We start from the raw sequence: 22,624 nt of genomic DNA on the forward strand, positions 1-22,624 counted from the left end.
GAACTGTTCTGATGAAACATCCAAAGGATGAGCCGGGCGCAGTGGCTCACGCCTGTAATCCCAGTACTTTGGGAGGCTGCAGTCCACGGATCACTTGAGGTCAGGAGTTTGAGACCAGCCTGGCCAACATGGTGAAATCCTGTCACTACTAAAACTATAAAAATCAGCTGGGCGTGGTAGCATGCACCTGTAGTCCCAGCTACTCAGGAGGCTGAGGCACAAGAATCGCTTGAACCTGGAGAGGTGGAAGTTGCGGTGAGCCAAGATCGCACCACTGCACTTCAGCCTGGGCAACAGAGCGAGACTCCATCTCAAAAAACAAAAAACAGACAAAGGATTTAAACCCCATCCAACTGCCATCTGACATGTCCCTGATTTTGTCCAAAGTCACACCCACAGTATAGAGAAGATTTTGGAGAGGGTGGTCTCTGCAGGGGGAGGCCAGGCACCCCTGCTGGTTCTTGTCCTGGCAACCCCCAGCGGCTCCCCAGGGAAGCCAGGCGGAGGCTTCTGGGCCAGGCTGGCTTTGGCTGGAGCCAGCTGCACTGAGTCCAAGGTGCGTGTCAGCCTCGGCCCAGCCAGCGGTGACTCATGCTGGGCCCCAGCCCAGCCCCAGGAGGTGACCCAGGACAGCGGCCTGACTTCCCCTTACAGGGCTGTGGCTCAGGGTCAGTGCCCACTTTTGCCAGGCCTGGTGGTGATCCCAAGAGACATCAAGTCCAGTCCCACCCCAAGGAGCCCGCAGTCTCAGAGCCAGACCCAAGACATCGGTCAGAACCCTGACTGGCCCGTTGTACCTCCTTTTTGGTTCCTTCCCATCTAACCATTTTATACCCCCAAATTCTTTGAGTTGTTTGTATCCCCAGGCCTGGGGCAAATTCTAGCATATAGTAGGCGCTCAGAAAATGCCCATGGGATGAAAGACCAAAGCTGCCTCTAGGTACATGGCGGGGGAGATTTGGGGTTTCCTCTGTGCTGAGAACCCTTTCTACTCAGGATGAGCAGGTGTAGGTAGCAACTACCATGACCTTTGGCGCTGCCCTGCGTCCTGTTCCCCAACCTCTGGCTGTGCCTTCTAGAATCCCCTCCCCCCAAGAGGTGGCAGGGATTGGCCAGAACTTGGCTTTGAGTCACAAAGCTGCTGCGGCACCAGGGCTCCAAGACTGGCCTTTCAGACTGCTGGGTTCAGCTTCAGGGGCAGGTGAGTAGGGCTGGTGGCTTTGGGAGCGGGTGAGTGGGGCTGGTGGAGGGCTTGTGTGCGAGGGTTCGTGGGGGACCCTGTCATTCTCCTCTGGCCCCCAGTGCCTTTGGAGCCCTTCTGGGCCTTCTGGGTGACTCCAAACGATGGATCAGCTCCTGGGCCCCTCAGATCAGGGGCTCTAGGGACCTCCAAAGCCTTGATGGTGGATTTGTTCACCTGTGATGGGGGACATCCTGGAGAGACTGTTATGTCTCTTTATTATTTTTTTTAAATAGAGACATGTTGCCCAGGCTGTCTTCAAACTCTTGGGCTCCAGCGATCCTCCCACCTTGGCCCCACACAGTGCTTGGATCACAGGCAGGAGCCACTGTGCCCAGTCAAGCCTGTTGTATCTCTTTGGGAACCTGAGGATGGTGATCTTACCTCTTGTGACAGATAGAGAAATTGAGGCTCAGAGGGGTTCACTCAAAATTAGAGAGCCAAAATTAGAGAAGCCAGTTGGCTTCTGTGTCCAGGGGGCCCCTCTTCCTTCTTCTCATCCCCCACAATCTCGTTTCTCACCCCTTCTGGTTGAGTTCCTCTGAAGAGCTGTACCGTTTGGTTGATGAAACCTCAGCCCCTGGAATGGGCCCATTCAGCTCCCAAAGCTGCTGTCTCCAAGTTCTTTTTTTTTTTTTTTTTGAGATGGAGTCTTGCTCTGTCACCCAGGCTGGAGTGCAGTAGCACGATCTTGGCTCACTGTAACTCTGTCCTCCCAGGTTCAAGTGATTCTCCTGCCTCAGTCAGGAGGTCGAGACCAGCCTGACCAATATGATCAAACCCCATCTCTACTAAAAATACAAAAATTAGGCCGGGCGCGGTGGCTCACACCTGTAATCCCAGCACTTTGGGAGGCCGAGGCGGGCAGATGGCCGAGGCGGGCAGATCACCTGTGGTCAGGAGTTCGAGACCAGCCTGACCAACATGGAGAAACCCTGTCTCTACTAAAAATACAAAGTTAGCCAGGCGTGGTGGTGCATGCCTGTAATCCCAGCTACTCAGGAGGCTGAGGCAAAAGAATCGCTTCAACCCAGAGGCAGAGGTTGCAGAGAGCCAAGATGGTGCCATTACACTCCAGCCTGGACAACAAAAGCGAAACTCCATCTCAAAAATGATAATATTATTAATAATAATTAGGCCAGGTGTGGTGGCTCATGCCTGTAATACTAGCACTTTGGGAGGCCGAGGCGGGCGGATCACTTGAGGTCAGGGGTTCGAGACCTGTCTGGTCAAACATGGCAAAACCCCGTCTCTATTAAAAATACAAAAGTTAGCCAAGTGTGGTGGCGGGTGCCTGTAATCCCAGCTACTCAGGAGTCACTTTGAACCGGGGAGGTGGAGGTTGCAGTGAGCCAAGATGGTGACACTGCACCTCAGCTTGGGCAACAGAGCAAGATTCCATCTCAAAAAAATAAAAATAATAATAAATAAAGATATGTGTGTCAATTATCCATGCGTTGCCTCTTGTCTCCGAATGGACCCTTTCAATATGTGATAAAGGAATTTCTTTCGTTATGTCTCCTTTAAAGCAAGCACAATGCTCGGCCGTGTGCGGTGGCTCATGCCTGTAATCCCAGCACTTTGGGAGGCTGAGGTGGGCGGATCACGAGGTCAGGAGATCGAGACCGTCCTGGCTAACATGGTGAAACCCCATCTCTACTAAAAAAACAAAAAATTAGTCGGGCATGGTGATGGGTGCCTGTAGTCCCAGCTACTCAGGAGGCTGAGGCAGGAGAATGACATGAACCCGGGAAGCGGAGCTTGCAGTGAGCCGAGATGGTGCCAGTGCACTCCAGCCTGGGCGACAGAGCAAGACTTCGTCTCAAAAAAAAAAAAAAAAAGAGCACAATGCCAAGAATTCTCAATAGAGGGCAGTGGTGAGGCATTAGGGATAGAGGTGTGAAGACACCCGTGAAGCCGGCCAGAGCCCTGGGTCCAGAACGTGGTCCTGCAACTTCGCAGTCTTGACCTGGTGAAAACCTTTCTACAGCCCTCTCAACACACACAAAAAACAGAGGCCCCAAGGCCAGGCGCGGTGGCTCACGCCTGTAATCCCAGCACTTTGGGAGGCCAAAGTGGGTGGATCACCTGAGGTCAGGAATTTGAGACCAGCCTGACCAATGTGATGAAACCCCATCTGTACTAAAAATACAAAAATTAGCTGGGCATGGTGGTGGGTGCCTGTAATCCCAGCTACCCAGGAGGTTGAAGCAGGAGAATCGTTTGTACCCGGGAGTAGGAGGTTGCAGTAAACGGAGATTGCACCACAGCACTCCAGCCTGGGCGACAAGAATGAAACTCAAAAGAAAAAAAAAAAAAAGGCCGGGTGCAGTGGCTCATGAGCACCTGTAATCCCAGCACTTTGGGAGGCCGAGGCAGGCAAATCGCCTGAGATCAGGAGTTTGAGACCAGCCTGGCCAACATGTGAAACCCTGTCCCTCCAAAAAAAAAAAAAAAAAAAAATTAGCTGGGTGTGGTAGTTCATGCCTGTAATCCCAGCTACTTGGGAGGCTAAGGCAGGAGAATCGCTTGAACCTGGGAGGCAGAGGTTGCAGTGAGCCAACATCGTGCATGCCACCGCACTCCAGCCTGGGTGACAGAGTGAGACTCTGTCTAAAAAATAATAAATAATAATAAAAGAACAGAGCCCCCATGGTGGCCCATACACATTGAAGGTTTCCAGTGCACATCCACGGCACCAACTGTTGATAACCTGTTCTCACATCTGCACCCTGACGGGTGGGCCTTTTGCTTGTTCTGCAACTCCAGACCAGCTCTGGCTTGGTTGATCCAGCAATTATCTCTGTTACATGTTAGGCGGGACCATCCTTTCTCCAAGGAAGTCTAAATTCTCTCCAAATTTGCCCCTTTTTTGGGGATTCTCCCTCAGCCCTAAAGTACCACATAGAGTTTCCTTTTTTTTTTTTTTTTTTTTTTTTTGAGACGGAGTCTCGCTCTGTCGCCCAGGCTGGAGTGCAGTGGTGTGATCTCAGCTCACTGTACCCTCTGCCTACCAGGTTCAACAGATTCTCCTGCTTCAGCCTGCTAAGTAGCTGGGATTACAGGCACTTGACGTCATGCCTGGCTAATTTTTTTTTTTAATTTTTTAAAAAATTAATTAATTAATTTTTTTTTTGAGACGGAGTCTCGCTTTGTCGCCAGGGCCGGAGTGCAGTGGCCGGATCTCAGCTCACTGCAAGCTCCGCCTCCCGGGTTTACGCCATTCTCCTGCCTCAGCCTCCCAAGTAGCTGGGACTACAGGCGCCCGCCACCTCGCCCGGCTAGTTTTTTGTATTTTTTTTAGTAGAGACGGGGTTTCACCGGGTTAGCCAGGATGGTCTCGATCTCCTGACCTCGTGATCCGCCCGCCTCGGCCTCCCAAAGTACTGGGATTACAGGCTTGAGCCACCGCGCCCGGCCAATTTATTTTTTTTGAGATGGAGTCTCACTCTGTCCCGCAGGCTGGAGTGCAGTGGTGCGATCTCGGCTCACTGGAAGCTCCGCCTCCTGGGTTCATGCCGTTCTCCTGCCTCAGCCTCCCAAGTAGATGGAACTACAAGCGCCCACCACCACGCCTGGCTATTTTTTTTGTATTTTTAGTAGAGACGGGGTTTCACCGTGTTCGCCAGGATGGTCTCGATCTCCTGACCTCGTGATCCACCCGTCTCGGCCTCCCAAAGTGCTGGGATTACAGGCGTGAGTCACTGTGCCTGGCCCAATTTTTGTATTTTTGGTAGAGATGGAGTTTTATCATGTTGGCCAGGCTGGTCTTGAACTGCTGACCTCCTGTGATCCACTCGCCTTGGCCTCCCAAAGTGCTGGGATTACAGGCATGAATCACCGCGCCTGTTTTTTTTTTTTTTTTTTGAGATGGAGTCTCACTCTGTCGCCCAGGCTGGAGTGCAGTTGCACCATCTTGGCTCACTGCAATCTTCATCTCTCAGGTTCAAGTGATTCTCCTACTTCAGCCTCTCAAGTAGCTGGGATTACAGGTGCATGCCACCGTGCCCGGGTAATTTTTGTATTTTTATTATTATTTTTTTATTTTTTTTTTTGAGACGGAGTCTCGCTCTGCCGCCCAGGCTGGAGTGCAGTGGCTGGATCTCAGCTCACTGCAAGCTCCGCCTCCCAGGTTCACACCATTCTCCTGCCTCAGCCTCCGGAGTAGCTGGGACTACAGGCGCCCGCCAACTCGCCCGGCTAGTTTTTTGTATTTTTTTAGTAGAGACGGGATTTCACCGTATTAGCCAGGATGGTCTCAATCTCCTGACCTCGTGATCCGCCCGCCTCGGCCTCCCAAAGTGCTGGGATTACAGGCTTGAGCCACCGCGCCCGGCCCAATTTTTGTATTTTTGGTAGAGATGGAGTTTTATCATGTTGGCCAGGCTGGTCTTGAACTGCTGACCTCCTGTGATCCACTCGCCTTGGCCTCCCAAAGTGCTGGGATTACAGGCATGAATCACCGCGCCTGTTTTTTTTTTTTTTTTTTTTGAGATGGAGTCTCACTCTGTCGCCCAGGCTGGAGTGCAGTTGCACCATCTTGGCTCACTGCAATCTTCATCTCTCAGGTTCAAGTGATTCTCCTACTTCAGCCTCTCAAGTAGCTGGGATTACAGGTGCATGCCACCGTGCCCGGTAATTTTTGTATTTTTATTATTTTTTTTTATTTTTTTTTTTTGAGACGGAGTCTCGCTCTGCCGCCCAGGCTGGAGTGCAGTGGCTGGATCTCAGCTCACTGCAAGCTCCGCCTCCCAGGTTCACACCATTCTCCTGCCTCAGCCTCCGGAGTAGCTGGGACTACAGGCGCCCGCCAACTCGCCCGGCTAGTTTTTTGTATTTTTTAGTAGAGACGGGATTTCACCGTATTAGCCAGGATGGTCTCAATCTCCTGACCTCGTGATCCGCCCGCCTCGGCCTCCCAAAGTGCTGGGATTACAGGCTTGAGCCACCGCGCCCGGCCAATTTTTGTATTTTTAGTAGAGGCAGGGTTTCACCATGTTGGCCAGGCTGTTCTCGAACTCCTGACCTTGTGATCTGCCCGCCTCGGCCTCCCAAAGTGCTGGGATTATAGGTGTGAGCCACTGTGCCTGGCCTCCCCGGCTACCTTTTATCTTATACTTACTCTTTAATCACAGTCTTTTTTTTTTTTGAGGCAGGGTCTCAGCCAGGCACTGTGGCTCACACTTGTCATCCCAGCTACTTTGGAGGCTGAGGCACAAGAATCGCTTGAACCCAGGAAGCAGAGGTTGCAGTGAGCCGAGACTGTGACATTGCACTCCAACCTGGGCAAAAGAGTGGGACTCTTTTTCAAAAAAAAAGAGATAGAGTCTTATCCTGTCACTCAGGCTCGAGTGTGGTGGTGCCATCGTAGCTTATTGCAGTCTCAGTCTCCTGGCCTCAAATGATCCTCCTGTCTCAGCCTCCCGAGTAGCTGGGACTACAGGTGCATGTCACAATGCCTAGCTAATTTTTATATTTTTAGTAGAGATGGGTTTTACCATGTTGCCCGGGCTGGTCTAGAACTCCTGGCCTCAAGTGATCCACCCACCTCAGCCTTCCAAATTGCTGGGGTTACAGAAGTGAGCCACTGTGCCCGGCCTTTTTTTTTTTGAGACAGGGGTTTGCTCTTGTTGCCCCAGATGGAATTCAATGGCACGATCTCGGCTCACTGAAATCTCTGCCTCCAGGGTTCAAGATATTCTCCTGCCTCAGCCTCTTGAGTAGCTGGAATTGCAGGCGTCAACCACTACGCCTGGCTAATTTCTTGTATTTTTAGTAGAGATGGGGTTTCACCATGTTGGCCAGGCTGGTCTCAAACTCCTGACCGCAGGTAATCCACCCTCCTTGGCCTCCCAAAGTGCTGGAATTACAGGCATGAGCCGCACCCGGCCAGTGTTTTTATTGTTGTTGTTGTTGTTTTTGTTTGTTTTTTTTTAAGAGACAGTTCTTGCTTAGTTTCCCAGGCTAGTCTCAAACTCCTGTCCTCAAGTGATCCTCCCATCTTGGCCTCCCAAAGTGCTGGGATTGCAGGCAAGAACCACTGTGCTCAGCCTGAACACCATTTCTGATGCCTGGATATCATGCCCTAGTATGATTAATTTAAGCCTTTCTCCATTGATAATTTTGGTTTCTTCCAGTTTTTCCTCTGCTAAACAATACAGTGTTAAACATGCTTGGCCGGGCGCGGTGGCTCAAGCCTGTAATCCCAGCACTTTGGGAGGCCGAGACGGGCGGATCACAAGGTCAGGAGATCGAGACCATCCTGGCTAACACGGTGAAACCCCGTCTCTACTAAAAGATACAAAAAACTAGCCGGGCGAAGTGGCAGGCGCCTGTAGTCCCAGCTACTCCGGAGGCTGAGGCAGGAGAATGGCGTAAACCCGGGAGGCCGAGCTTGCAGTGAGCTGAGATCCAGCCACTGCACTCCAGCCTGGGAGACAGAGCCAGACTCCGTCTCAAAAAAAAATAATAATAATAAAATAAAACATGCTTGAGCATACTTCTGTATGTGTTTGTAGCTGAACCTCTGCTAATCACTGTTTTGGTTATTTCCAGTTGTTTTGTTTGATTTCTAGCTACAAAATAACACTGGAATAAATTTCCTCATCCTTGCAGGGTTTTTTTCTTTTTTCTTTTCTTCTTCTTCTTTTTTTTTTTTTTTTAGAATTTAGCGTTTTTGCTTTTAACATTTCTTTCTGTGTTCGTCTTGAGGACAGAGCCAGCCCAGGGCAGTGTTGCTGCATATTGCATGGATGAAAGGCTGAAGGCTGCCTCCTCTTGCAGTCTGGCTTCTGAGATTGCACCTTCTTCTCCTGCTACTCCTCCAAATCTATGACCCTTCAAGGTAAGAAGATGGTTCACGGGCAAGGGGTCTGGCTAGTCCAACCTGAAGAAAGGGGCTTCTGCCAAACAAGTATGCTGTGCTCCAGGCTATGCATCAGGGTGACTTGACAGTGTCCCAGCTCTCTCTGCATCCTATTACCTCTGAAAGCCACAGTCACCACTTTTTCTTCCTCTTTCCATCCTTCCATATGCCATTTACCTAGCCATCCCCTAATCCACCCACCCACCCATCCACCCATCAGTCTACCTCCTACTGGGTTCTCTCTTCACCAGTCTCTCAAGCTCTCTTTAATTTCCTTCCCTCCCTCCCTTCCTCCCTCCCTCCCTCCCTCCTTCCTTTTATTTGAGACGGAGTTTCACTCTTGTTGCCCAGGCTGGAGTGTGATGGCGCGATCTTGGCTCACTGCAACCTCTGTCTCCCAGGTTCAAGCGATCCTCCTGCCTCAGCCTCCTGAGTAGCTGGGATTACAGGCATGCGCTGTCACGCCTGGCTACTTTTTTGTATTTTTTTGTAGAGATGGGGTTTCGCCATGTTGGTCAGGCTGGTCTTGAACTCCTGACCTCAGGTAATCCACCTGCCTTGGCCTTCCAAAGTGTTGGGATTACAGGCGTGAGCCACTGCGCCTGGCCTTCTTTAATTTCACATTCATTTATCTACTCATCTTACATCTATCTATCTACCCACGCACTCATTCATTCATTCATTCATCCTTCCATACATTTGTCTCTCCCCCTACCCATCCACCATCCATCATTCATCCAGTCATCTATGTATCCATTCATCCACCCACCCATCATTCCATCTTTCCATCTACCCATCTACCTACCCATCTACCCATCCATCCATGCAAGCATCCATCCATCCTCTCATCCATCCACCCATTCATCTGTTCATCCATCCACATAGTCCTCCCTCCCTCTATCCATTTATCAATCAATCCATCCATCTACCCATCCATCCACCTATCTATTCACCAGTCCATTTACATATCTATCCACCCATCTGCCCATCCATCCATCCATTCATCCAGCACCCCCGCATCCATCCATTCATCTATGTGTCCGTCCATCCCTCCATCCAACTATCATTCCATCTAGCCATCCATCTATCCATCCAGCCACCTATTCCTCCCTTATCTATTCCTCCCTCTCTCCATCCATCTACTTACCTATTCTTCCCTCCCTCCCTCTATCCGTTTATCCATCCACCCATCTATTCATCAATTGATTCGCCTATCCCTCCATCCATTCATCTGCTCATTCACTCATCTGCTCATCCATCCATCCATCCACCCACCCACCCACCCACCATGTATGTGTCCATTTTTCTGTTAATCTGCCTTTTTTTTTTTTTTTTTTTTGGGACGGAGTCTCGCTCTGTCATCCAGGCTAGAGTGCAGTGGCATGATCTCGGCCTCAGCCTCCCAAGTAGCTGGGACTACAGGCACCTCCCACTACACCTGGCTAATTTTTTGTATTTTTAGAAGAGCTAGGGCTAGGTGTGGTGGCTCACGCCTGTAATCCTAGCACTTTGGGAGGCCAAGGCGGATGGATCACAAGGTCAGGAGATCAAGACCATCCTGGCTAACACGGGGAAACCCCGTCTCTACTAAAAACACAAAAAATTAGCCAGGTGTGGTGGTGGGCGCCTGTAGTCCCAGCTGCTTGGGAGGCTGAGGCAGGAGAATGGCATGAACCCGGGGAGGCGGAGCTTGCAGTGAGCCAAGAAGGTACCACTGTACTCCAGCCTGGGCGACAGAGCAAGACACTAGGTCTCAAAAAAAAAAAAAAAGAAGAGATGGGGTTTTACCATGTTAGCCAGGATGGTCTCGATCTCCTGACCTCGTGATCCACCCACCTCGGCCTCCCAAAGTGCTGGGATTACAGGCATAAGCCAGCACGCCCAGTCTTTTTTTTTTTTTTTTTTTTGAGACAGAGTCTTGATCTTGTTGCCCAGGCTGGAGTGTAATGCCATGATCTTGGCTCACTGCAACCTCCTCCTCCCGGCTTCAAGCGATTCTCCTGCCTTAGTCTTCCGAGTAGCTGGGACTACAGGCACCTGCCACCATACCTGGCTCCTTTTGTTTTCTTTTTTTTTTTTTTTTTTGAGACAGAGTCTTGCTCTGTCACCCAGGCTGGAGCGAGGTGGCGTGATCTCGGCTCACTGCAACCTCCACCTACCAGGTTCAAACAATTCTCCTCCCTCAGCCTCCTGAGTAACTGGGATTACAGGCACGCGCCACCATGCTGAGCTGATTTTTGTATTTTCAGTAGAGACGGGATTTCACCATGTTGGCCAGGCTGGTCTCGAACTCCTGAGCTTGTGATCCACTCGCCTGGACCTCCCAAAGTGTTGGGATTACAGGCGTGAGCCACTGTGCCCGGCCTACTTTTCTGTATTTTTAGTAGAGACAGGGTTTCACCATGTTGGCCCAGCTGGCCTCAAACTCCTGACCCCAAGCAATCTGCCCACCTTGGCCTCCCAAAGTGCTGGAATGACAGACATGAGCCACCCCCCCGGCCAATTTGCCTTTAAGACTTTATTCATCAACTTAATTTACCTGTTCATCCAAACCTTCATCTGTCTCTCTAACCCATCTACCATTCACTCATCGACTGATTCATCCTTTCAGTATCTAGTCCTGTATCTATCTGTCCATCCAACTTCCAGTCCTCTCACCATTTATCAGTCAAGATGCCCGCCCACCCAATACCTACCCATTCACAGCTTAGAACCAAGCCCTATGACTGAGATGGGACACAAAAATGACTCTGTCTTCTGGGATTCACAGTCAATGGGGAGAGGCAAATAATCTCCCCCACCACACTTCTCTATCCTTTTCACACACGCACACACACACACACACACACATACACAGAGGCAAACAGGAAATTTCCAAAATATTGTGATCAGTGCTAAACCCAGGGTACATCCAAGATAAAGTTTGAAAAGCAGGCTAGGCGTGGTGGCTCACACCTGTAATCCCAGCACTTTGGGAGGCCGAAGCAGGTGGATCACCTAAGGTCAGGAGTTTGAGACCAGCCTGGCCAACATGGTGAAACTCCGTCTCTACTAAAAATACAGAAAAGTAGCCAGGCATGGTGGCACATACCTGTAATTCCAGCTACTCGGGAGGCTGAGGCAGGAGAATCACTTGAAACCAGGAGGCGGAGGTTGCGGTGAGCCAAGATCACACCATTGCACTCCAGCCTGGGCAACAAGAGCGAAACTGTGTCTCAAAAACAAACAAAAAACTAAAAGAAAGAAAAAAGAAAAGCAGTTAAGTGGTCCAGCATTCAGGTGTCATGCACTGTGTGCCAGGATGAAGTGGCCGTAGGATGACCTCTTGTCTGCAGGACCTGCTACACCCTGACCACCCCCTGCCGCCCCCACAGGCAGAGCTGACCTGTCCAGTAATCAAGGCAATGCAGCCGGCCACCCAGCTACAGTTCACGAACCACTTGTCACCCAGTGGGCAGTGCATCCTCCAGCCCCCGCCCACCCCTAGTCTTCCGGACAAAATGGAGAAAACGCCTCCACAGCCCCAGCACGAGGGCCTCAAGTCCAAGGAGCATCTTCCGCAACAGCCTGCTGAAGCCAAGACAGCGTCCCGCCACATCCCACGCCTCCGGGCTGTGGTGGAGAGCCAGGCCTTCAAGAACATCCTGGTAGATGAGATGGACATGATGCACGCCCGCGCAGCCACACTCATCCAAGCCAACTGGAGGGGCTATCGGCTCCGGCAGAAGCTGATTTCCCAGATGACAGCGGCCAAGGCCATCCAGGACGCATGGCGGCGCTTCAACAAGAGACACATCCTGCACTCCAGCAAGTTGTTGGTGAAGAAAGTGAGGGCGGAGGACAGGAACATCCCTTATCACGCCCCGCAGCAAGTGCGCTTCCAGCATCTGGAAGAGAACCGCCTTCTGTCCCCGCCCGTCATGGTGAACAAGGAGACCCAGTTCCCTTCCTATGACAATCTGGTCCTCTGCAGCCCCCAGTCATCCCCCCTCCTGCAGCCCCCAGCAGCTCAGGGTACCCCAGAGCCCTGCGTGCAGGCTCCTCACGCTGCTGGAGTCCGGGGGGTGGCCTTCCTGCCACACCAGACGGTCACCATCAGATTTCCCTGCCCAGTGAGTCTGGATGCAAAATGCCAGTCATGCTTGCTGACCAGAACCATCAGAAGCACCTGCCTCGTCCACATAGAGGGTGACTCAGTGAAAACCAAACGTGTAACTGCCCGGACCAAGAAAGCTGGGGTTCCGGAGACACCATTGTCCAGAAGGTACGACAAGGCAGTTATGGGACCATCCAGAGCCCAAACCCAGGGCCCTGTGGAAGCAGAGACCCCTAAAGCCCCCTTCCAGATATGCCCAGGGCCTGTGATCACCAAGACCCTACTCCAGACATATCCAGTGGTCTCCATGACCCTGCCGCAGACATATCCAGCGTCCATGACGACCACCACCCCACACAAGACTAGCCCTGTTCCCAAAATAACAATAACCAAGACCCCAGCCCAGATGTATCCGGGAGCCACAGTGATGACCAAAACTGCAGCTCACACATGGCCCATGCCCACGATGACCAAGGTCCAGGTGCACTCCACAGCTTCCAGAACTGGCACCCCAAGGCAGACATGCCGTGCAACCATCACGGCAAAGCACCAAGCTCAGGTTTCCCTTCTGGCATCCATCATGAAGAGCTCACCCCAGGCGTGCCCAGGGCCTGCGATGGCAAAGACCCCACCCCAGACGCACCGGGTCGCCACCCCAGCCAAAAACTCACTGCAAACGTGTCTGGCAGCCACCATGTCCAAGACTTCATCCCAGATGAGCCCAGTTGGGTTGACCAAGCCCTCACCCCAGACTCGCCTGGCAGCCATGATAACCAAGACCCCAGCCCAGTTACGCTCAGTGGCCACCATCCTCAAGACCCTGTGTCTGGCCTCTCCGACAGTGGCAAATGTCAAGGCTCCACCCCAAGCGGCGGTACCAGGCTCCATCCATGAGAACCCACCCAAGGCCGAGGCCACCATGAATATGAAGCAGGCTGCAGAGGCGGTGAAAGCCTCATCCCCCTCCTGTTTGGCTGAGGGGAAGATCAGGTGCCTGACCCAATCACGTCTGGGAACTGGGGTCCCCAGGGCTCCAGCTAAGCTTCCTTTGGAAGCTGAGAAAATCAAGACTGGCCCCCAGAAACAGGTGAAAACAGACATGGCATTTAAGACCAGTGTGGCAGTGGAAGTGGCTGGAGCTCCATCCTGGACAAAAGTTGCTGAGGAAGGGGACAAGCCATCTCACCTGTATGTGCCTGTAGACATGGCTGTCACCCTGCCCCAGGGACAGCCAGCTGCCCCACTGACCAACACCTCATCCCAGAGGCATCTACCTTGCCTGTCCCAGAGACCACCGGCCACCCCACTGACCAAGGCCTTATCTCAGGGACATCTGCCCGTCGAGCTGACCAAGACCCCATCCCTGGCCCATCTGGTCACCTGTCTGAGCAAGATGCATTCCCAGGCACATCTGGCCACAGATGCCATGAAGGTCCAGTCCCAAGCGCCTCTGGCCACCTGTCTGACCAAGACGCAGTCCCGGGGGCAGCCGATCATAACCAAGCACCTCATCCCAGCTCACCAGGCTGCTGATCTCAGCAGCAACACCCATTCCCAGGTGCTCCTAACAGGGTCCAAGGTGTCCAACCAGGCCTGCCAGCACCTCGGTGGCCTGAGTGCCCCACCCTGGGCCAAGCCAGAGGACAGACGGACTCAGCCACAGCTCCACGGACACGTGCCGGGGAAGACCACTCAGGGGGGACCCTGCCCGGCAGCCTGTGAGGTCCAGGGTACGCTGGTGCCACTGATGGCACCCACTGGACATTCCACATGCAATGTTGAGTCCTGGGGAGACAACGGAGCCACGCGTGCCCAGCCATCAATGCCCAGCCAGGCGGTGCCCTGCCAGGAGGACACGGTAGGCTCCCTGCTGGCTCCCTGTGTGCTGAAGTAGCTGGTGTGCTGGCATCCCAGGAGGATCTCCGCACTCTGTTGGCCAAAGCCCTCTCCCAGGGAGAAGTCCGGGCAGCTCTGAACCAGGCCCTGTCCAAGGAGGTCCTGGGTGCCACTGTCGCCAGAGCCCTGCCCCAGAGCATGCTGAGCATGGCGCTGGTGAAGGCGCTGTCCTGGAGTGAGCTGCGCCTGACCCTGTCCCGAGCCCTGTCCCAGGGCGAGCTGCGGGCGGAACTCACCAAGGTCATGCAGGGTAAATTGGCCGAGGTGCTTATTAGCAAGGCTTTGAGGGAGGAGGAGCAGGCAGCTCTGAGCCAGGCCTTGTGTCAGGGCGAGTTGGGCGCTCTCCTGAGCCAGTCTTGGTGTCGGGTGGCCCTGAGGACTGGAACTACCCTCCCCAAGGCCACCTCGAAATCAACAGGAAGCGGGGTGACTAAGACGCTGGCCCCGGCGGAGGTGGCCTGCAGGAAGAGTCCGTCGGCCGCATGGGGGCCCTCCCTGGGCCCTGTGAGACCACAGACCAGCAAGGTCAGGGATTCCCAGGTTGGGATCTGGGGATGCTTCACCATGGGCCAACCTGCCGGGCCCTTGGAGGAGATGGGGGATGGGGCCATCTTGTGGGGGTCACCCTGCTTATCTGTGGTCACTGTGGGAGCCTCTGTGATGGGTAGCGGCATCACCCGCATTCACGAGGGCTCCCTGACCGCTGGCCTGTACCCCATGCTGTCCTGGCATCACCGGCATTCCCCAGGGCTCCCTGACCGCTGGCCTGTACCCCATGCTGTCCTGGCATCACCAACATTCACGAGGGCTCCCTGACCACTGGCCTGTACCCCATGCTGTCCTGGCATCACCGGCATTCACGAGGGCTCCCTGACCGCTGGCCTGTACCCCATGCTGTCCTGGGAGATGGAGCCCAGCAGGGACTTCTCCTCAAACCTGGATTTGAGCCCCAAGTTCCAAAAGGAAAATGCACACCTGACCCTAGAGCCTGGCACATTGGCATCAGATTTTAATCCCGAGGGGAGTGGGGAGGGTCCCGGTTTGCTCAAGCCGTCCCACGTGCAGCCAATCCCGAGTCTGTGGCAGCCTCTCATTGCCAGTGGTGTGGGCCCAAGCATGAACCAGCCCTCCATGACCTGTGGCACGGCCCCGAGCTGCCACAAGCCACATGTGGTCAGCAGAGTGGCCTCTCACTCATCGACTGGGGAGGGCAGGGTGGCCTCGGGTAGGCTTCCATGCAGCGTGGGTGGTGGGAGGGCTGCCCATGCTCACCAGCCTTACCCCACCTGTGGGGGCCTGACTTGGTGTCAGTCCTCAGGGGTTAGCAGGGCACATCCTGGTCTCTACCAACCCTCAGTGGCCAGAGGCCAGCAGCAGGCATCCAGGGCTTCCAAGGAAAGCCGGGGGAGGAGGGCTGAGCCCCCAAATCGCAAACAGGCATCCCCGGGTACTAGGGAGGTGATAGACAAGGGGGCCCTAAGTCCCTTGCAGGTCACCATGGTGACCAAAACTCAGGCATCCAAGACTCGTGGTCTGTTTCAAGCTTCCCCCGGCAGTGCATTGGCTCAAGTTCGTCCCAAGACATCTGTCTGTGGACAGGGGAGGAATCGAACACAGGATTCTGTGTCTGCCCTGCTCTGCCCCCAGAAGCTGGCAACCGACCACCAGGTGTCCATCCTCGGTGAGCTGGTAGGTGGTTTGCCACAGGATCGAGACAGTGACCTGGCCAGGAGCTTCTCCCAGGGCTCTGTGACTTACAGTCAGGAGAGCAATTCCAAAACCTCCCTGCAAAGCTCTAGCTCCCTCAGCCTTTCCACCATGTCTGTGGCCAGCCTGCCTGCTGTCAACAAGACAGATGAGTCATGGGAAGGCAATTTAGAAGGGGACCTTGCGGTGAAGTCCCTTTTTCCTCCGGAGTCCGTGAGGACACTCCAGAGGTTTTTTTTTTTTTTTTTTTTTTTTTTTGAGACGGAGTCTCGCTCTGTCGCCCAAGCTGGAGTGCAGTGGCTGGATCTTAGCTCACTGCAAGCTCTGCCTCCCGGGTTCACGCCATTCTCCTGCCTCAGCCTCCCGAGTAGCTGGGACTACAGGCGCCCGCCACCTCGCCCGGCTAGTTTTTTGTACTTTTTAGTAGAGATGGGGTTTCACCGTGTTAGCCAGGATGGTCTCGATCTCCTGACCTTGTGATCCGCCCGTCTCGGCCTCCCAAAGTGCTGGGATTACAGGCTTGAGCCACCGCGCCCGGCCTCCAGAGGTTTAAGGATACGCAAGAGACTGAAACTGCTTATACATCTATGACCCTACACTTCCCCTACCGGCCCACTCCAGCCTCGGAGAAAGTACCCATTTTCCAACACAGCTCAGTGCCTAACTGCTTGACCTTGCATGTTCACTGGGGCTCAGAGGCTGAGATCCACAAGTTCTCCTTAGACAGGAGCTCTGTGAATCTGATTGAGATGTCCCAGGCAACCATCAAGACAGAGCTGAGGAGGACTCTGTCTTTAGGTACTGTGGTCTCCACTGCATATAAGCCACCATTTGTGGCCAAGAGCTTGGCCCCAAGTGTGTCCCAGGCTACACTGGCCAGTAGGGTAGCCCCAAATCTAGGCCAGGCATCAGGGTTCAGTAGGCTGGCCCCAAGCCTATCCGAGCATATAGCATCCAGTAAGGTGTCCCCAAGGCTAACCTGCCCATCTATGGGTAATTGGGTGACACCAAGACTACCACACTCCTCTATGCCTAATAGAGTGACACCAAGACCAGCACAGCCATCTATGGTGACTAGATGGTCCCTAAGCCGAGGACACCCATCAAGGACCTTTGGAGTGGCCTCAGACCAAGGTCACCAATCAGTGGCTAACTGGGGGTCCCAAAACTTAGCCCAGTCATCTATGGACAGTGGGGAGTCCTCAAGCCTAATTCAGCCATCTCAAGCCCTTGGGGTAACCTCAAACCTAACCCAACCATTTCAAGCCTTTGGGGTATCCCCAAGTCCAGCCTACCCATCTCAGGCCATTGGGGAGTGCCCAACTCTGGCTCAGTGATCTCAGCCCAGTGAGGTGTCCCCAAGCCCAGACTACCCATATCAGCCCACTGAGGTGTCCCCAAACCCAGGCTGCCTATCTATGGCCACTGAGATGTCCCCAAGCCCAGGCTACCCATCTCAGCCCTCTGAGATATCCCCAAGCCCAGCCTTCCTATCTATGGTCACTGAGATGTCCCCAAGCCCAGGCTACCCACATCAGCCCACTGAGATGTCCCCAAGCCCAGGCTACCCACATCAGCCCACTGAGATGTCCCCAAACCCAGGCTGCCCATATCAACCCACTGAGATGTCCCCAAGCCCAGGCTATTTATCTGTGGCCACTGAGGTGTCCCCAAGCCCAGGCTACCCATGTGTGGCCACTGTGGAGTCCCCTAGCCTGGCCCAGCCATGTCAGCCTACTGAGGTGTCCCCAAGCTCAACCTACCCATCTATGGTCACTGGGGAGTCCCCAAGCCTGGCCCAGCCATATCAGCCCACTGAGATGTCCCCAAGCCCAGCCTACCCATCTCAGCCCAATGGGGAGTCTCCAAGCCTGGCCCAGCCATCTCCAACCATCAGAGTGTCCCCAAGCCCAGCCATGTCATCTCAGACTGTTGGAGTGCCCCCAAGCCTAGCCATGCCATCTTACACCATTGGAGTGTCCCCAAGCCTAGCCATGCCATCTCAGACCATTGGAGTGTCCCCAAGCCTAGCTCATCCATCTATGGCCATTCAGGAGTCTCTAATCCTGGCCCAGACTCCTCAGGCCACTGGGGAATCACCAAGGTTGACCTGGCCATCTTAGGTCACTGGGGTGTCCCCAAGTGTAGCCCACCAATCTGTGGCCAGTAGGGTTTCCCCAAGCCTAGCCCAGCCATCTCAGACCATTGGAGTGTCCCCAAGCCCAGACTACCCATATCAGCCCACTGAGGTGTCCCCAAACCCAGGCTGCCCATATCAACCCACTGAGATGTCCCCAAACCCAGGCTGCCTATCTATGGCCACTGAGATGTCCCCAAGCCCAGCCATGTCATCTCAGACTGTTGGAGTGCCCCCAAGCCTAGCCATGCCATCTTACACCATTGGAGTGTCCCCAAGCCTAGCCCAGCCGTCTCAAGCCACAGGGATGTCTTCGAGTCTAGCCCACCGACCTATGACCTGTGTGGGGTCCTTAAGCCCAGCCCAGCCATCTCAAGCCATTGATGTGTCCGCAAGCCTAGCCCACCCATCAGGACCCCGTGGGTTGTCTCCAAGCCTAGCTCATCCATATGGGGCCAGTGGGGTGGCCCCCCGCCTAGTCCACCTATCTCAGACCACTGCAGTATCCCCAAGGCAAGCCCAACCATTTGTGGTCTCCAGCCCAGGCAAGGCATAGTCATCCTGTACCCTAGCCCCCAGCCTAGCCGAGCCAGTCATAGCCCCTGGCCTATTCCCACCATCTGTGGCCCACAGGGAAGCCCTAAGCCTGGCTCAGTCACCCCCGGACTCTAGGTTGGCCCCAAGCCGATCCCAGCCATCTGTGGTCAGTGGTATGTGTCATGGCCTCAATGAGCCATGCTGGGGCTCTAGCCTGGATTCAAACCTGCAGCGTTCAAGGGTGAACTCTGTAGCCCCGTGCCTGTGTCACCCATCAGCGTTTGTTTCAGTTAGCCCGGGTGGACCACATCCCCCTGTGGCTGGAAGTATGGACCAGGGTCCGAACCAGCCATCCCTGGGTACTGGGGCGAACCTGTGTGAAGAGCCTCTGATGGTTAGTGAGATGGTATCCAGCCCCCTAGACTTCAAGTTCAATGACTTGTCCCTTGGGTTCCATCATCCACCCAGGGTTGGTGGGAGGCATGTGTGTCAACCCTCTGTGGTTAGCGTTTCAACACCAAATCTCTCCCATGCTGATGAGGAGGTCTGTCGTATAGGCCAGCAAATCACGCCTCTGTTCAGGGGTGTGGCTACAAGACACCCCCAGGGGCCCTTTGTTGATGCTGTGTTCCTTAGTGGGTCTCAGGGGACCACGTCTCCTGGCCTAGCTGGGAGTCTCCCCTGGAGAACCATAGCAAGTGGCATGGGCCAAAGTCAGTGTCAGGCGGCTTCCCTTGCATCCCAGGTCTTAGAGGTAGGTGTCCCTTTGACACATCTCTCGGAACCACAGGGATGGCCCCTAGCCCCTCTCTGGCTTCAGTGCCCAACAGAGTGGCTGTGACTCCGTCTCATCTTTCCCTGAAAAGCGTGGGCCCCAGCAGCTCCCAGATCACTGTGGTTATTCCAAAAAACGTAGACCGCTGGCACCCTTCTGAGGCACCCATGGTCCCACCCAGTTACCATCAGAGAGATGTGATTCCTCAGGACTCCCTGAGGAGCCCGGCTGGTCTTGGTGCGGCAGGGGATTTCGTAGCCAGTAGGATGAGCACGGGCGCAGTCCCAGGCACTCTGCCTGGTGGCATGACCTCCAGCCTTCCCCCAGGGTCCACCGTCTGAGGCATGGGTCAGAGCCTTCCCGCAGGCTCTGTGTCCAGTTGGGTGGCTCCCAGCCCGATGGCAGACAGCAAGAAGCTGAGTCTATCTGTAAGACCCTCCGCTAGCTTAGCTGCTCCAAACTTGCTCCTAGGTTCAGTAATGAGTGGGGTGAACCCAGGTGTCTCTCCTGGATCTGTGCCAATGATGGGGGCCTCTAGTGTGGCTCAGAGCTGCTCCAAGGGGTCCGTGGTGATTGGCATCACTGCCCCTCCTTGCCACAAAGCCCTGGCTGGGGAGAGGCCTATAGCCCCCTTGCAGATTCCCCACACCACCAGCCTGGCTCCAGGTCACTCCTCAGCCCCGGCAGCTAGTGACACAGTCAGGAGTCTACACCGAGTGCCCACGGTTCTGTCAAGAGCCTTACAATGGAGCCAAGATGCTGGGATAATGCTATCTGAGGCCACAGGGGACCAAGCCGAGCTGGGAGAATTGGATGGGCCTCTGTCCCAAGTGTCAGGATCAAGCAGATCCAATGACCTGATCAGCAAAGCTGGGGTCACTGGCGCAACCCCGTGGATGTACCCCAGTCCTCTGGGAGCTGATGGGGGCGGCGATCATAGGTCCCCGTCTGAGAAAGGGACTCTTCCCCAAGGCCATACACCATTGTTCAGGGAGGTGGCCCCCAGCCATGCTAGTGGCACGGTCCCTGTCCCTTTCCAGGCCCCGGGTTTAGCCACTAAGACCCTCTCCATTTATCAACAGGAGTCTGTTGCTCATGTCATACCCCCAAATCACTCTTGGGGTACAGTGGCTTCTAATGTATTCTCAGGATCACCCCAGCTGGCCCGTGGCAGTACTGAGGCTTTCAGATTGCTTTCAGGGTCTGTGGACAGGGTGGGGAATCTTAGTCTTCCTCAGAAGTCAGGGACCTCCAGCATGGTCTCACATGTGCCACCATATCTGTCCTCGGCTAGAAGGGCATCGTCCAGTCCCTTCCGGACAGAAGCTGTCCCCAATCCACTCCAGAAAACAGTGTCTGGAAACCTGGCTCAGAGCAGCCGCTGGGACTCCATGGACCCGAAAAACTCCTACAGATCCGTGCACGGTAGTATTGTTCCTGAACTGCTAGAAAGTTCTATGGCCAGGGTTAGTCCCTTTCAGTATGTGCAAAGACAACCATCCCAGGCCTCAGCCCGAGGTGGTACAAACTTCACTGGTATGCCCTCTGCAGAGGTAAGGCCCGTCATCCGCACTGGGGAGATAGCGCACTCCTCGGCCCTTCCTCCCCTGGCCCTGGGAGTTCGGAGGGTGTCTCTAGGCTACCAGTCTTCCCGGAGTGGTTCCCTGCTGCCCCTTGTTAACCAGGAGTCATCGTGGGGATCGCAGGACTCCTATAGCCCCAGAATCCTGCCATTAGTCACAAGGCATCCCTAAACTCCACTATACTCCAGGGCCCCGTGGACGCTGGTGTGGCTAGTAGCCAATCGTGGAAACGCGTGTGGGAGCCAGCCAGGGGTGCTGCGTCCTGGGAGACCCGGCGCAACAAGGCAGTGGTGCATCCCAGGTGGTCCAGGGAGCCGATGGTGTCCATGCAGGCTGCAGAGGAGATTCGCATCCTCGCAGTGACCACTATCCAGGCAGGCGTCCGTGGCTACCTGGTGCGTCGCAGGATTCGGGTGTGGCACCGGCGGGCCACGGTCATCCAAGCTACTTGGCGCGGCTACCGCATGCGGCGGAACCTGGCACACCTCTGCAGAGCCACCACAATCATCCAGGCCGCCTGGCGCGGCTACAGCACCCGCCGGGACCAAGCCCGGCACCGGCAGATGCTCCACCCCGTCACGTGGGTGGAGCTGGGCGGCCGGGCCAGGGTCATGTCTGACCGAAGCTGGGTCCGGGATGGCAGAGCCAGGACAGTATCAGACCATCGCTGCTTCCAGTCCTGCCAGGCAAAAGCTTGCAGCGTCTGCCACTCCCTGAGCTCCAGGATCGGGAGCCCGCCCAGCGTGGTGATGCTAGTGGGCTCCAGCCCTCGCACCTGTCATACCTGCGGACGCACCCAGCCCACCCGCGTGGTGCAGGGCATGGGCCGGGGTGCTGGGGGTCCCGGGGCAGTGTCTCGGGCCTCCGCCTACCAGCGGGCTGCCCCGAGTCCCAGGCAGCCACGTCGCCGGGACAAAGCGGCCATAGCCATTCAGTCCGCCTGGAGAGGTTTTAAGATCCGCCAGCAGATGAGGCAGCAGCAAATGGCAGCGAAGATGGTTCAAGCCACCTGGCGAGGCCACCATACCCGGAGCTGTCTGAAGAGCACAGAGGCGCTCTTGGGACCAGCAGACCCCTGGTCCAGCTCACAGCACATGCATTGGGCCAGTTCACAGCACATGCATTGGCCCAGCATCTAGGACCCCGGCTCCCTGCAGTGGGGACTTTATGGGAGGCACTCGTGGCTCTCTGGGTCTGATGAATAAAGTCCTCCACAGCCTACATCTTGGGTGATGTGTTCTGGGTTAATGGAAGTGGCTTGGGTATAGTGGGGGAATCTGGAGCATCCCAGAGGGAAGAGAACTCTGAAGTCTCCAACCATGCAATATGCATCTGGGGTCTGTGGCCAGGATGAGGACCTCAAGTCTTTCCTGGAGGTCAGGGGCCACCAATGTGGTCTCAGCTGTGCCCCTGCCATATCCACCTACAGGTAGTGGGCTGGTGTCCAGCCCGTCCCAGATGGAAACTGTCCCCAGTGCACTCTAGAAATGTGTCGGGGACCTGGCCCAGAGCATCCACCTCGAGTCCCTCACCCCTAAAAAATCCTACGGGATTGCTGGGTGCCGTGGCTCATGCTTGTAATCCCAGCACATTGGGAAACCAAGACGAGTGGGTCACCTGAGGTCAGGAGTTAGAGATCAGCCTGGCCAACATGGTAAAACCCCATCTCTACTAAAAAAAATACAACAAAAAAAGGCCAGGCACGGTGGCTCACGCCGGTAATCCCATCACTTTGGGAGGCCGAGGCGGGCGGATCACCTGAGGTCAGAAGTTCAAGACCAGTCTGAC

General features: G+C 54.8%; 1 protein-coding gene across 1 annotated transcript; it reads left to right on the plus strand.

Moving 5' to 3' along the window:
- The first annotated feature begins 243 nt into the window (after positions 1-243).
- Positions 244-22,057, plus strand: IQCN (IQ motif containing N). The gene is given in 6 exon segments (XM_033200105.1): positions 244-1,201; positions 7,952-8,084; positions 11,480-11,586; positions 11,588-14,072; positions 14,075-14,622; positions 21,025-22,057. Coding segments are annotated over 5 exon segments (4,104 nt in total). The 5' UTR covers positions 244-1,201; positions 7,952-8,071; the 3' UTR covers positions 21,976-22,057.
- Positions 22,058-22,624: the final 567 nt, after the last annotated feature.

This window comes from Trachypithecus francoisi, unplaced genomic scaffold (assembly GCF_009764315.1).
Source record: "Trachypithecus francoisi isolate TF-2019V2 unplaced genomic scaffold, Tfra_2.0 Lachesis_group5, whole genome shotgun sequence".
NCBI classification, from domain to species: Eukaryota; Metazoa; Chordata; class Mammalia; order Primates; family Cercopithecidae; genus Trachypithecus; species Trachypithecus francoisi.